This window comes from Triturus cristatus, chromosome 2_2, assembly GCF_964204655.1.
Source record: "Triturus cristatus chromosome 2_2, aTriCri1.1, whole genome shotgun sequence".
Classification (NCBI taxonomy): Eukaryota; Metazoa; Chordata; class Amphibia; order Caudata; family Salamandridae; genus Triturus; species Triturus cristatus.
The window spans coordinates 15,045,080-15,059,564 of record NC_140582.1 but is presented as its reverse complement, the minus strand read 5'-3'; the positions used below and the strand labels follow the sequence as shown (position 1 = coordinate 15,059,564).

At 44.1% G+C, this 14,485-nt stretch overlaps 1 protein-coding gene across 1 annotated transcript in view; it reads right to left on the bottom strand.

Annotated features, from left to right (window-relative positions):
• Positions 1-14,485, bottom strand: part of LOC146861754 (purpurin-like) — a 218,715-nt gene that overhangs the window by 172,319 nt on the left and 31,911 nt on the right. Inside the window, exon 2 of the mRNA XM_085640934.1 lies at positions 327-447. Coding sequence (XP_085497060.1) covers positions 327-446 — 120 coding nt within the window. The 5' untranslated portion in view covers position 447. The remainder of the gene's footprint in view (positions 1-326; positions 448-14,485) is intronic.

Sequence of the window (14,485 nt, the reverse complement as noted above, 5' to 3'; positions counted from 1 at the left end):
TTATATATTAATAGATGGTATACATTGCTAGTATGTCGTCTCTCAGCCACCTTGGAGCGAATACAATGGCAATTTGGGCAGTTCGAGGCTCATGTGCTTTCGAATCCCAGAAATAAAATGTTGAAATAAGGTAACAAGTTAATCTCAGTTTTCAATTATTAGAATCAAGTTACAAAACATTTCAGCTTCAAAATGTACATCCTTGATATTTAAAATTAACATTAAATGCCGTTAATTATAGAAAGATGAAGAAAATAAAAATATTTATTGGTGGTAATGCTTAACCCTTTTGTCATTTTACATTTTAGAATTTTAAAAAAACGTACCCTCTTTAGATCAAAGTTTTCCTTCACAGTGAATGAGTCCACAACACAAGTATGAGCTGCCATACAATTTTCAAGTAAGGTTGCCAGGACAGCCAGGAATATGTATTTCGAATGCATCATTCTGAAAAATAAGCATGTACAAATATTACATCACAGATTCCCGAACTGTTGTATTTAAAAGATGAGCAACATTACTAGAGCCCTGTTCTGTCAACCTATCAAAATAGCAACCGCGAAAGCAAGCAATACAGAAAATTCCGTGGACACTATAGTTCAATCTCACATTCATATAGAACGCGTCATGTCCTGCTTACTGCTGGAAGTATATCTCGAATTCTTCTTAAATCTCACTGGGACTAAAACCATTAACAAACTTAATGAGATCGTGCAGAGCAATCCGATCATGAAGTCAGAGAGTGTTCCTATATAAACATAAATGTCTAGCATTCTCATCCTTCCAAGACAGAAGGAAACTTTCACTGTCTCATAAACACAGATACGTCTTTTGGCATCTCCATCTTTCTGACAGAAAAAATCTAAGTGGATAAACTATTAATTTAATAGGAGAGCTCTTCTGAGCGAAGAGTTGCCATTCACCAAGGAGATCAGATTGGTTTGGATGACTTCTAACAACCTAAAACTGACCCTTACAAATCCAACTTCCTCCTCATTTCCCCTTCGTATTCACCAGTGTCTGTACATTCCTGGATGGACTCACTCGACCTCTTCAACAGCAAACTCATCATCATTGACCATGTCAAATCTCTAGGAGTCAGTCTAGATAAAAGCATTAGCCTTCAAACCATTATCAGCACCATGCCCAGGAATGCACATATAAACTACTTCTTTGGAGAATCCGCCACCACATTCCTGAGGAAGATCCGAAATCTCTTGCTCAATCACTAGTTCTTTCCAGAATTGACAATTGTAACTTTCTTTTGACAGGTCTCCCCAAGACCCATCTCACCCCTCTGAAATCAGTTCTACATTCAGTGGCATCGTCTATGGAGTGAAAAGAAAAGACCAAATCTCACCAATGGTTGTCACTCTTCGCTGGCACCCCATAGAAGCCAGGGCAATTAAAACTGCCTATATCACACACAAGGACTTGCAAACATGCACTCCTCGCTACATAGCAAACAAACTGAAGCTTTCAGGAGTTTACAGATCAGCCTCAACTCCTGCAGTCATGCTGTTAGAGCTTACGACCCATTACAAAGGAATCATGGCTCATTCTTTCTTGGGTAGTGCAACTAGAATATGGAACCCTTTACCCCCGAAACTACGCACCACCACCTCATTGCTGTTTTTCAAAACATAACTGAAAGCCCTTCTACAAACCCCTTTTCCCAGTTGTCCCCTTAGCCAAACTCACCTGTATCACCTAACCTAGCCTTGCTGCTATTTCCTACACCCACCTCCTTTTATAATCTATAAGTACGTGCCTTTGTTATATGGTTACTACAAATCTAGTAGGAATGTGTATTTAGAACAGTAAAATTTCATAATACAGAGAGAGGGGCATATTTATGAGGGCTTTGCGTCATGTTTGCACCACGCAACATGGTACAAGCATGACGCAAACCACTAAGTCATATTTATAATGCCACACAAAGCCACTTTGTGCGGCTTTGAATGGCTTAAAAAACATGGAGTAATGCCATGCAGCTTAAATTGCATTATTCTGCGCAAGGGAGGCATTCCATGAGCGTTGTGGTGGTTGTACCCATGCAAACTGCCATGGTTTTTAATGCTTTCCCAGATTGACCAAATCTGGTAAACCAAATACGCCAAAAAGATGCACCTCACCATGTTTGGCATAACAAGGAGAAATATGTTTCTGCAGCACACATAGAAAGAGTAAAACGCCTCTAAGGATTTTTGTTGTGCAGGTAGGTGCAAAAAACAATCCTGCCTACAACACAGACACCCTTGCACTGCAGTGCAAAGGTGCCTGCGTTTGCATTAGGCTGCTGAAACAGCACCAGCACAGGAGGAAAAGGACAGGAATGTGCCATATTGGATAAATACGGTGCATTCCCTAAGTATCAGAAAGATGAAACACATCATTGTTCTAAACATTATTAGAATGGTGAAAAACACATACAATTAAACCGTTTTCATTGTTTATAGTGATACTAATATTACTCCTATCTATTACTAATTCCTCTATACTAAAGAGAGCATGCCGGGAGTACGCATCTATCAGACCTATTGGAATGACCTAACCCCATACCTTGGTACTGTATGTCAAGAAGGTTCCTTAGTGCATTAACAAATGCACTCCGTCTTGAGTGTGCAAGCTTGCACACTTCTTATTCCACTGCTATCTCTTCTGATGAAGGTCAGGACAGCAGAACTTCATCTCAGTCACAGCAGCGTTCAATGATGAGTCTGGCGGGAAGTGAACCTCTCATTGACTTCAGCATGGACGCTGTTTTTATAATAAAACAGCAAGCTTATCGCACTGTGCCAGAGGTGCAGAACAGTGTTTTAAGTAGACTGAAGCAGAAGAGTCTTCTCCTACGTGTGCAGAGCAGCAACACATGCAAAGGCTATTATTGTTATAGTAGATAGGGATTTGTGTGAAAACCCAAGGGTGGTTGCATAAAACATCCATGTGCTACCCATGGAATGCCCCTTGATGTAAAGTAATGCATCAAGGTGAAATTCTCTGTGCAAATAAAGTTTTGTGCTATAAAGTAAATCTCAAACATTTTGCATCAGTTTATTTCACTTTTGTGATGCAAACTCAGCACATAATGTTAGTAAATGTGTACCTAGGACTGCCTCTGGCAGATAATATATGTTGGCTAGCCCTTCTTCTTCTTCTGTAATTTCTACAGAGAGGAAGTGATCCACTACTCCTGTTTTTTCAGGCAGACTGAAAAGCCTACAACTGCTGTTGTCTTAATGAGAATGGGAGGATTCTTATTCTTTCTTTATGGGTATGTCATCGTTTTCCTGCCATGCACATAAGAATAGCTTTTATCCTCCAAGCAAAAACAGGCAAGGTTTTTTTTGCAGATTTTTATATAGCGCGTACTTGACCCGAATCGGGTATCAGAGCACTTTACATAGCACCATTTACGTTACATGAGGACACATATTAATTTTTGTTAGGCACGGGGTGATTAAGTGATTTGCCCAGAATCACAGGATCTTTAAGCGTCATTACCGAGACTCGAACCCAGCTCCCAAGGTCTCAGGTCGAGCACCCTAACCGTTAGGCCAACTCCTTGTTAGCAAACATAGGAGTTAGCAGCCATAAGAAGCTAGCTAAGGCGTTACTGAGGTACCTGTCCATATAGGGAGAACATATGTAACTGGGCATGTGGCGTTCCATCCTGCATTGGTTCTGGTGTCTGTGTGTGTGGGTCAGGAAAGATGAGTCGGGTTTGCCTATGTTTGTGCGCCATGGTTCCAAGACCTTTGTAGTTTGGCAAGTAGCAGTAATGTTATTCTTCTGGTGCTAGAAGTTGGGCTCTGGCTGACAAGGAGGAGCAGGCTGCTTTCTTGCGCAGAGGCGACTGGGAGTCTAACATTTTGGTACCATAGGGGGATTTATTTAAGATGTTTAAGATCTGTATGGGAAATATTGCTATTGTCAAGTATTTGAATTATTATTTTCTTATCATATTACTTGATTCGTGTCTTTTCATTACCAAGACTCTCCCATCAACCGTGGATGGTACATTTAAAATAACGTAACTGAGTAGAGATGCATGGTGACATGCGGCCATAATCCGTGCATGCATTTCTCACTTGTCATTTTATTTGTTTTTAAGCTGTAGCATACAGATTCCACTTTTAATATCCAGTTTAATAGGCTCCTAGTAGTAGTAGTTTAAAAATGTAACTTACAAAGTACTCTTTTAATTTCAGGTGTACATGGTATATTGGAAATAAATTTATAATCACTTTTTAAAATAAAAGACATCATGAACAGAGACGTTGCGAGACCTTTTCATTATGAAGCAATGTTGCTTCAGAATAGATGAAATTCAGACCATCTTTTTTCATTCAGTTATTTATGGTTTATAAGGCAGGCCAGACAAATACAATTAAAACGCAGCTTGCTATTTTCGTTGACTTGTTGTTTTCAGTTGTGCTGCTATTCTTTTTAATGTTCACATTTTGCCGAACACCTGAATACTCTGATTGAAAGTTGCCACCCAAAAGGATATATGATGAAAAGTAAATTGACATTGATGACTTATGTCCTCAAAGTAAAATGTACTGTAATGGTTAATGTAATTTCTAACATAAAGCAATACGTGCATTATAAAGACCTGGCACAACTTGTTTTCTTTTTCTATAGACGAAAACATGAAAATATTGATCTCACGCTGAGAATTTAAAAACATCACATCATGTGGTCAAGACTATCATCTCTGTTGTTCTCAAATATATACCTGTGGTATCTTAGGCTATAGAACCTTTGGTATGCAGGGTTCTGTTATCAAGGATTAAAGCACGGACGGAGTGGATTGTTGGTGAGAGGCTGAGGAAGCAGTTGGATGCTGCTAACAGCTCGCTCTGCGGATGGGGTCTCTGTATAACCTGATACTACAATAAAAGACTTGAAAGCTACTTGAATTGGCTGTACTAACTTAACATTTGGCGACGAGAAACCCACATGCTGATGGACCAAGAGCCTTAATTAAGAGGGTGAAGACCAGCCACGTTGAATATTCACGGAAGAGGAACCACCCTTTGGATTTAAGGAGACCTCAATGCAAAGGCAGCATCAGTGTGATTAACCCGACTTTGGAGTGGTGTATGACCATACTCAAGTGTATGTTAAATGTTTGTACTTTATGAGTGAAACTTTGCGGGAATTGAAAGGCCACAGCGGTTGAAGGCTCAAGTGTTTTTTGGAACCCGCGTTTGGAACAATTGTTCAGTACTGCTCATGCGGGACCTTGCTTCCCGGTCAGGACATCAGGAGAGCGTCAAATGTCACGGTGCACGCTGTGCGTACAGGTGTGCAGACGTGCAGTGGTAATATTGGATTGGGGCCTGGATTGGGGCCTGTCGAGCACAAAATCATGTGCTGGTCTTGCTGTGGGAAGGACCTCGAGAGTCACGGCGGTTCAGTCTGCTTTCTTTGCAAGCGGCAAACTGGAATCACATCAGTGATACGCAACGCCTCGATTTGTGGACAATGAAGTGTGCACCGCCCTTACCCAGCTGCATCCATGTGACGCCCACACCCTGCTTCTACTTCCTTTATCTCATTTTGGGTTCCAGAGGTACATTTGTATGCCTCAAAGACAAACATGTTGTATTTTGCTGTATTTGAATACGTTTTTTTTTTGTTATCATTATTTATTTCTTACTCTTTTGTGTCTTTGTAAACAAATTGTGTGAAGAAACAAGACAACTCAATTTTTTCTCACCTCTCCTTGTGAACGACCTATTAAGTGGATCAAATGGAAGAAAGTTTTTGCACATTACGCTAAAGTTTGTGGGTCTTCTCTTAGTGCTGAGAGGAAGACCTTTCTGTTAATGCATTGCCTAGGGTCTGAAGGGCAAAAAGCGTTTGAACCTCTGCCTGAACTCTGAGGATGGGATTGCTGATATGAATGAGTATGAAATTTGTATAAAGAAGCTTGACCGGCATTATCTTCCCAAGATGAAACGGTACTTGAACGCTATCATTTTGGGAAGAGAATGCAACGTCAAAGCGAGAGCGTAGAACAATATATCACATAGCTGCGCAGGTTAGCTTCAATGAGTGCCTTTGGAAATTCCATTGACGAACGTTTGAGGGATCAATTTTGCTGGGTTGCTCTTTGGAAAAAGCTAAGAAGTAATGTGGGAGAAAGACAACCCTTTGCTGCATGAGGTTTTGACTGTAGCCAAAACACAAGAACATTCGAAGGCATGTGTTGAAGTAATTTGCAAGGACATAGTGCAAGCAAGCAGGATTGAAGTTGGTGGCAGAGAAAGAGAATGAGAATAAATTTGTTCAAAGTAAAAGTGACACAGGAGGCAAGACAAGTTGTACATTCTCGGGCAAATGCTATCACTGAGTGGAAATAGGTCACATGGCCAATAGTAAGGTGTGCCTGGGAGGGAAGACTGCTTGTAAGAATTGCGGAAGGAAATATAATGTGTCTAAATGCTGTAAATCCAATGTAAAAAAAGTGAGGGATGTGGATTGTGAAATTGATCTTGGAAAATAGGTGATTGTCCTGCAAAACCAGGTTGAAGGTTTGGAAGGGCCTTTCGAAGTGGTACATGTCAATGAGGAAGCGTTCAAAATTTTATTTGTCCCAGGTACTGAAATACCATTGATACCATGCATGTTTTATGCGAATAGTCTAAAAGACAAAGTGAAACTCTTGAAGCTAGACATAAAAACTCAAGGGTATGGTAGAGAACCGATAAAGCTGGCTGGATGATTTTTGGGATATTATAGAATTCAAAGATCGCATGATACCTGGGAACATTTATGTGTCAGTGAAGGGTGACTCCTTAATAAGCTGGATTCTTCAATGTGATCTCTAGGTGTACCTAGACCCTAATGTAAATCCTTCGGTTTGTGTAAAAGACATTCCATCTGTTTGTTGTGTCTTGGATGGCTGTGATGACTTGTTGAATTAGTTTTCTGATGTTTTCAGAGAAGAGCTGGGTTGTCTGAAGGGCTGAAGGACTATGTACATGAGATTAAGCTTAAAGCCAACATACATCCAAAAGTTGCTAAAGTTAGAAGTGTGCCATTAAAAGTCAAGGATAGTATGAACGAGGAGTTGGACAGGTTGATTGCTGGGAGAATAATTAAGGAGGTAGAAGCCTCTGAGTGGCTGGCTCCACTGGTGATAGCTCGCAAGGCCAATGGGGATGCAAGGTTTTGCGTTGATTTGAGAGAACTTAACAAGGCTGTGACTGTTGATCATTTGCCTCTCACGAACATCAGTGAAATACTGTGATTGCTGAATGGGGCTAAGCATTTTTCTTCTTTGGACCTCAGTTCAGCGTACCATCAAATTCTGCTGCCTGACTCTTCACAAGATTTGACTTATTTTACCACTCCCTATGGAACATGCAAGTTTTTACGGATGCCCTTTGGGCTTATATCGGCGGCTTCTGTCTTTCAGAGGGTGATGGAAAGGGTATTGAAGGGTGTGACCGGTGTCAAGGTATATCAAGACAATATTTTGGTATTAGGGTCCAACATAGGTGAGAACAATGATAGGTCACATGAGGTACTTGGAAAGTCACAGAAGGCGGGGCTCACATTGAGGCAAGAAAATGTAAGTTTAATGTACCTGAGATAGAGTATTTAGGACACTTAATCACTGGATCTGGAATTAGGCTAAAGGAAGGATTGGTGGACAGCATTAAAGGTTTGTCCTCGCCTAAGTGCAGAGAAAAACTTATGAAATTCTTGGGAATAGTGGAGATATATAACAAGTTTATGCCAAAATTCGCAGAGGAACAGTTCTCCTCAGGTCTCTATTAAAGAAGGGAGAAGAATTTTTGTTGTGACAGTTGTGAAATGGAGTTTAAGGACGTGAAACTTGGATTGGAGAAGGCTTCAGACTTATGGAGTTTTGATACCAGGGATGACATCATAGTAATGAAAGATGCCAGCTCCAAGTTATTGGGAGCTGTTTTGTTATCCAATTCTGAAGGTGCGTATAAGAACTATTTTATCTATTTCTTGTGGATTGAGGGGTGCTGAACTCAACTACTCAGTTATAGAGAAGGAGGCTCTAGGTGTATTTTGGGCTGTGAGAAACCTAAGGAAATTTCTTTGGGTACACAAGTTTGAGATAAAGACAGATCATAAGCCTCTCGAAGAAGTCTTTGTAAAAAAAGGGATTTATTAAATTTCAAGTTGCATTAGAAGGTGGATGGTTGTGCTTCAGGAATTCGAGTTTGTACTCGTGCATGTGCCGGGAGCAAGAAATTTGCAGGTTGACTGTCTTTCTAGGTTGCAAGAAGCTCTGGATGCTGACAATGTTTTACAAGATGAGGACTTTGGTGGGGAAGTGTCATGATTGCCTATGCAGAACTGGGGGGCAAGAGGGTAGCCACAACTCTTGGTAAAGTTCTCTTCCCATGTATGTATGACTGTATGACTGGAAGGAGAAAGGCTCTGTATCTACTAGGTACCTGAAGTCTTTGGGAGTCTACAGGTTCCACAATCCTTTGGGTCGGAACAACAGACACAGCCCAGGAAACGCAAGACACTATAAAGCCCCTCCCCTTCCTGGGGTCGGGGCTTGACAATTGGTACATTTCCTGTTAGCTGATTCAGTCCGCAGCTGGTCTGCTCCCTAACTGCCTTGTTGACTGTCCGCGTTTCTCTGCTTTGGTTTCCCGTGTGGGGGAGCCAGCCGCACCAGACTTCACTGCCAGCTTCATGAAAACGAAGGTATCGTTGTCCCGTAGTCGGGAGCAATGCGCGGGAGCACTCCTCCCGTAACCGGGATTATTATTTTCTTTAAAGTATTGTTAGGCCCGCATTCGGGAGTACAGCGCAGGAGCGCTCCTCCTGACCCTTGACTATTCCTAGACGCCCTGCGCCGTTGTGAATTACAACGTGTTCATGTGGATGGTGGGCGGTACTCGCTACGCTGTGGGTTCGTGAAATACAGCGGAAGAGTACAGTAGGTCGCTGTGAATCAAACAGCGTGGGTTTTCTGATATTTTGTGTTTTTTGGCCGCTAGCTGCACCAGAACCCTGCCCCGGCCTTTGCCTCCTGAGGAACTGGTATCCTCTAACAGACATTTGGCTGTCTTTGGGAGATCACTCGTTCTGGAGGTTCAACAGAGAGCCAGAGTGTGACTTTTTGCTCTCCCCATTCATGACTCATCAAGTAGTCTGAGACTCACCCGCATATCTGATTCTCCAAGTGTTGTTCTCTGACTGGAGCCATGCTTAAGTTCCTTTATGTATAGCTGCGCAGTGTTTTGAGTACGTGTGTTAGTAAGGTACCCTAGTAACTTTTATGTATGTTTCCCCCTTCTAATGCTATTCACACATCTCTCTCTCTCCTCTTCTATGTGCAGTACTCACCTGAGGGTTGGCTTCTGACGACATACCAGGAGTCTGGACCAGACATAGGTATAAGAAGACTTCCACCCACGCAGCCGTGTTTATCGTTTTATCCACTTCCCTTTTCCCCGGAGTGGTCCCTCTCAGAGCAGTGTTTCAGTACTCTGTAGGAGTTAGCACTCGGGGCAGTTGGGGGGCTTGCTGCAGTCCATCGTCCCCGCTGCATTACTTAAACAGGTTAGTGGCATTATAGCGCTTGGTGCTTCTGACTGATCCTGACAGATTGTCAAGCCCAAAATTGTTGCCCAGCCTGGACAATGCACGTAAATACGGTTTTGTCTTCTCTCCTTGAGAGCCTTACGGCTCTTCAGACAGAGGTGCATACCTCTCAAACGGAGAATCAGGAATTGAGGAAATAAATGTGCACTTTGCAGAGAGAAGTGGCAGGCCTCTCACGTAAGGGTACACCAGATAGATCAGGGACTTACATCAAAGAGTGGACACTTCCTCCTGCTATCCAAGTAGTACAAAACACAGGGATTCCATTGGCACTTCCTGAACGCTTTTTTGGGGATCCAAAAAAGTTCAAAGTGTTCCTGAGTCAAAGCAGGTTACACTTCCTTTGTAAACCTACAGTATTTCAGGAGGAACAGGCCAAAACGGCATTTGTGATGTCCTATATGGGGGGTAACACAGCTAGCTGGACTATTCCGCTGATCGAGCGAGATGACCACATCCTGTATAATTTCCCGTCCTTTTGTCTAGAGATGAGGAAATTGTTCGATCGCATATCACACGTCATGACATTGGACTGGGAATTAATAACGTACATAACAACGTTCATTCGTCTCCTGGTGGAAACCGGTTGGCCTTCCGAAAAACGCACCAAACTGTTCTATCGGGTTTGTGAGGAGAACTGAAGGACGTCTTGTCTCAGGTGGTACAGTTACCACAGTCCTGCGATGAGCTGATTGATCTTACAGTGCAATTGGATCACCGGCTACAGGAAAGGAAAGGGGACAAGAACAGAGGGGAGAACCGTTATTACCTCCCCAGGCCCAGACCTGTCCCCGAGGAATCTACTCAAGTGTCTGAGGGATCCGAGCCCATGCAAATCAACAGTATTAGGGGGCCCCTAACCACAGAAGAAAGAGACAAGAGACGGAAACAGAAGCTGTGTCTCTATTGCGGGAAGAGTGGGCACTTCATCAAGGAATGCCGAGCCAGGAACCCCAGACAAACAGAACACTCACAAGATGCAAGCAGTGGTGCAGCAGCAGTGGGAGAGACCGGAGACAACGGAAAACTAAGGAGCCTGAGTCAGAAGGAGGTCCCTAGCTCAGGTGTCCAACAAGAAGTGATCTCTTCCGTTATAGCCAACACCTTACAGTCTTCCATAGCGCATCTGAATGTCTGTAGCACGCTATGGCTTACAAAGGAAACACCTCAAGAAATATCTGCCTTACTGGATTCCGGGGCAACCGGAAACTTTATGGTTCAGACATATGCCCAAAGCATTGGGATTCCGTGTGAGAAAAAGGACCACCCCAAACCTGTAAAGGCCGTGGATGGGATGGCGCTGACATCCGTATGGGTGAGGTATCATACCATCCCCTTAACTATGCAGATTGGCATCAATCACTATGAGACTATACAGTTCGACCTGATTAACGCACCGCAGTTTCGTCTTATTCTGGGCATGCCGTGGTTGACCCTTTACGACCCTGTTGTCCGTTGGGCAGCCCGCACCGTAACCCTGGAGTCGGTCTTTTGCAAAGAACATTGCACCAAGAAAGACGTGCGAAACAGAGAAACCCCCGGTACGCAGGCATGTCTCCTAGCGGAAGTGTGCAAGGAGCCCCAGTATTGCTGTTCCACCACGTTGCCCGTGATGTACAAGGACTACCAAACCATGTTCGACAAAAATAAAGCCACCCAGTTACCACCGCACCGATCATATGATTGTCGCATCTATCTTGCACCTGGAGCAGCCATCCCGTGTAGCAGAGTCTACGCCCTCACCGAGCCGGAGACACAACATCTGAAAGACTACTTGGAGCACAATCTTGCATCCGGCTTCATCAGGCACTCCTCATCACCGCCCTCTTCCCCTCTTTTTTTTATCCCCAAGAAGTATTGTGACGAACTGAGGATGTGCATCGACCACAGAGCCATCAACAGGGTTACAATAAAAAACTGATTCCCGTTGCCACTCATTCCTGTCTTATTGGACCAACTCAAAGGGGCTGTACTCTTCACTAAATTGGATCTACGAGTAGCCTACCATTTAGTGAGAGTAAAGAAGGGCAATGAATGGAAGACAGCATTCCGGACAAAGTTCTGTTTGTATGAGTACCAAGTGATGTCCTTCGGGCTGTGCAACGCACCTGCTGCCTTCCATAACTTTATGGACGAGGTGCTTTGCGGCTATTCATCTACACCCCAACAGCATGTGGTACACGTGAAGGCAGTGTTGGACAGGCTCCAACATTCTTTGTATGCTAAGCTGGAGAAATGTCTGTTCCATATCAGAGGTCAGCTTCCTGGGATATGTTATCAACTCCCATGGATACCAGATGGATAGCGGAAAGGTCGAGGCAATCACGCAGTGGAAGGCTCCTCACAACGTCAAATCAGTACAGAGCTTCCTGGGCTTTGCAAACTTTTACCGGCGCTTTATCAAAGATTTCTCTAAAATCATACATTCCATGATCAATCTGTTGAGGATGAATGCTCGTTTTGTATGGAGTGAGGAGGCCGACCGCTCCTTCCAAGCCCTGAAGGCATGATTCACCCAGGCTCCCATCTTACGACACACTGATGCTCTGTTGCCTTTCGTAGTCATAACAGATGCCTCTGACTACGCCCTAGGGGGAGTCCTATCCAAGCAGCATCCCGACACAGGGCAGTTACATCCTGTGGCCTACTTCTCAAAGAAGCTCACTCCCTGTGAGGTGAATTACACCATCACTGACAAAGAATTACTAGCCATCAAACGGGCTTGTGAGGAGTTGAGACACTATGGGCCCGATTCACAGAACAAACTTAAGACAAAATCCTAAACTTAGTACCATTTAGGTATTCACAGAATGCACTTACTACTTCTGGTATTCACAGAAACAACTTACTACTTTTGCGATTCACAGAATAAACTTACTACTTTTGCTATTCACAGAATGGATTTAAGACTACTAACTTTACGTCCGCACTCGGGCCGGAAATTCCGGCCCGGAGGCGGAGCTTCCGGGCCGGAGGCGGGGCTTCCGGGCCGGAGGCGGGGCTTCCGGGCCAGAGGTGGAGATTTTAAATCTCCACCACTGGCCGGAATCCCCACCTCCGGGCCGGAAGCTCCGCCTCCGGGCCGGAAGCCCCGCCTCCGGCCCGGAAGCTCCGCCTCCGGGCCGGAAGCTCCGCCTCCGGGCCGGAATTTCCGGCCCGAGTGCGGACGTAAAGTTAATAGTCTTAAATCCATTCTGTGAATAGCAAAAGTAGTAAGTTTATTCTGTGAATCGCAAAAGTAGTAAGTTCATTCTGTGAATACCAGAAGTAGTAAGTGCATTCTGTGAATACCAAAATGGTACTAAGTTTAGGATTTTGTCTTAAGTTTGTTCTGTGAATCGGGCCCTCTCTGTTGGGTGCACATCACATGGTGGAGATCTACACAGACTACCGAAACCTGCTGTTCCTGAAAACCGCCAGAGCCCTGACACCACGTCAATTGAGATGGTCTCTTTTCTTCTCTGACTACGATTTCATCATAAAGTATCGTCCTGGTCCTCAAAATGGGTAGGCAGATGCCCTCTCCTGTACTGAAGAACATAAAGACAGCCCGATGAAAGAGCTTTCTGAGCCACCTCCTATACTTCACAGGACCGTATTCCCAGACATGCATATGGCTTTGGTCACATCACAAAACTTCATTGAGGACTTGAAGGTGTCGATAGCTGACGTGGATGAACAGGCCTGGAGATCAGAAAACCCTGAACACAGACCAGAAAAAGACAGCCTATTGTACCATTACCACGCTCTGTACATACCGGAAGTAACCTTGCAACTACGGGTCTTGGCCTGGGCCCATGACTCTGTGCTGGGGGGGGCATCTGGGAGAGTATAAAACCATTTAATGTATAGAGCATTCCTTCTGGGGTCCGATGCTATACAAAGACGTTAAGGAGTACCTAAGGAACTGTGCCGTGTGTGCAGAAGGAAAGGTCAGACATACGAGACCTGCAGGATTGCTGCGTCCATTGCCGGTTCCCCCGGGTCCATGGCATATGGTGTCCATGGACTGTATTGTGGAAATGCCACTTTGGCTGTCTTTGGGAGATCACTCGTTCTGGAGGTTCAACAGAGAGCCAGAGTGTAACTTTTTGCTCTCCTCATTCATGACTCATCAAGTACTCAGAGACTACCCGCATACCTGATTCTCCAAGTGTTGTTCTCTGACTGGAGCCATGCTTAAGTTTCTTTATGTACAGCTGCGCAGTGTTGTGAGTATGTGTGTTAGTAAGGTACCCTAGTAACTTTTATGTATGTTTCCCCCTTCTAATGCTATTCACACATCTCTCTCTCTCCTCTTCTATGTGCAGTACTCACCTGAGGGTTGGCTTCTGACGACATACCAGGAGTCTGGACCAGACATAGGTATAAGAAGACTTCCACCCACGCAGCCATGTTTATTGTTTTATCCACTTCCCTTTTCCCCGGAGTGGTCCCTCTCAGAGCAGTGTTACAGTACTCTGTGGGAGTTAGCACTTGAGGGAGTAGGGGGGCTTGCTGCAGTCAATCGTCCCCGCTGAATTACTTAAACAGGTTAGTGTCATTATATCGTTTGGTGCTTCTGACTGATCCTGACAGGAAGAGTTTGATGAAGAAATAAAAGTGTGTACTGTTACTGAGGAAATTGTACAGGAAGAAGAATGGAAAAGAATGTTGCAAGATGGTGTGTGTTTACAGTATGTTGTGAAAGGGGTTTTGCGGGGTTGGTCAAGCAAGAATAGGTGCGACCAACTTGCCCTGGCATACTGGGAAGTGCGAAATGAGTTGTCTGCGTAGATGGTGTACTCTTGAGAGGGATCAAACTGGTACAGCCTTTGGGGTTGAGGGACAGATTGGTTAAGATTGCTCATGGCTTGCGCAATCAAGG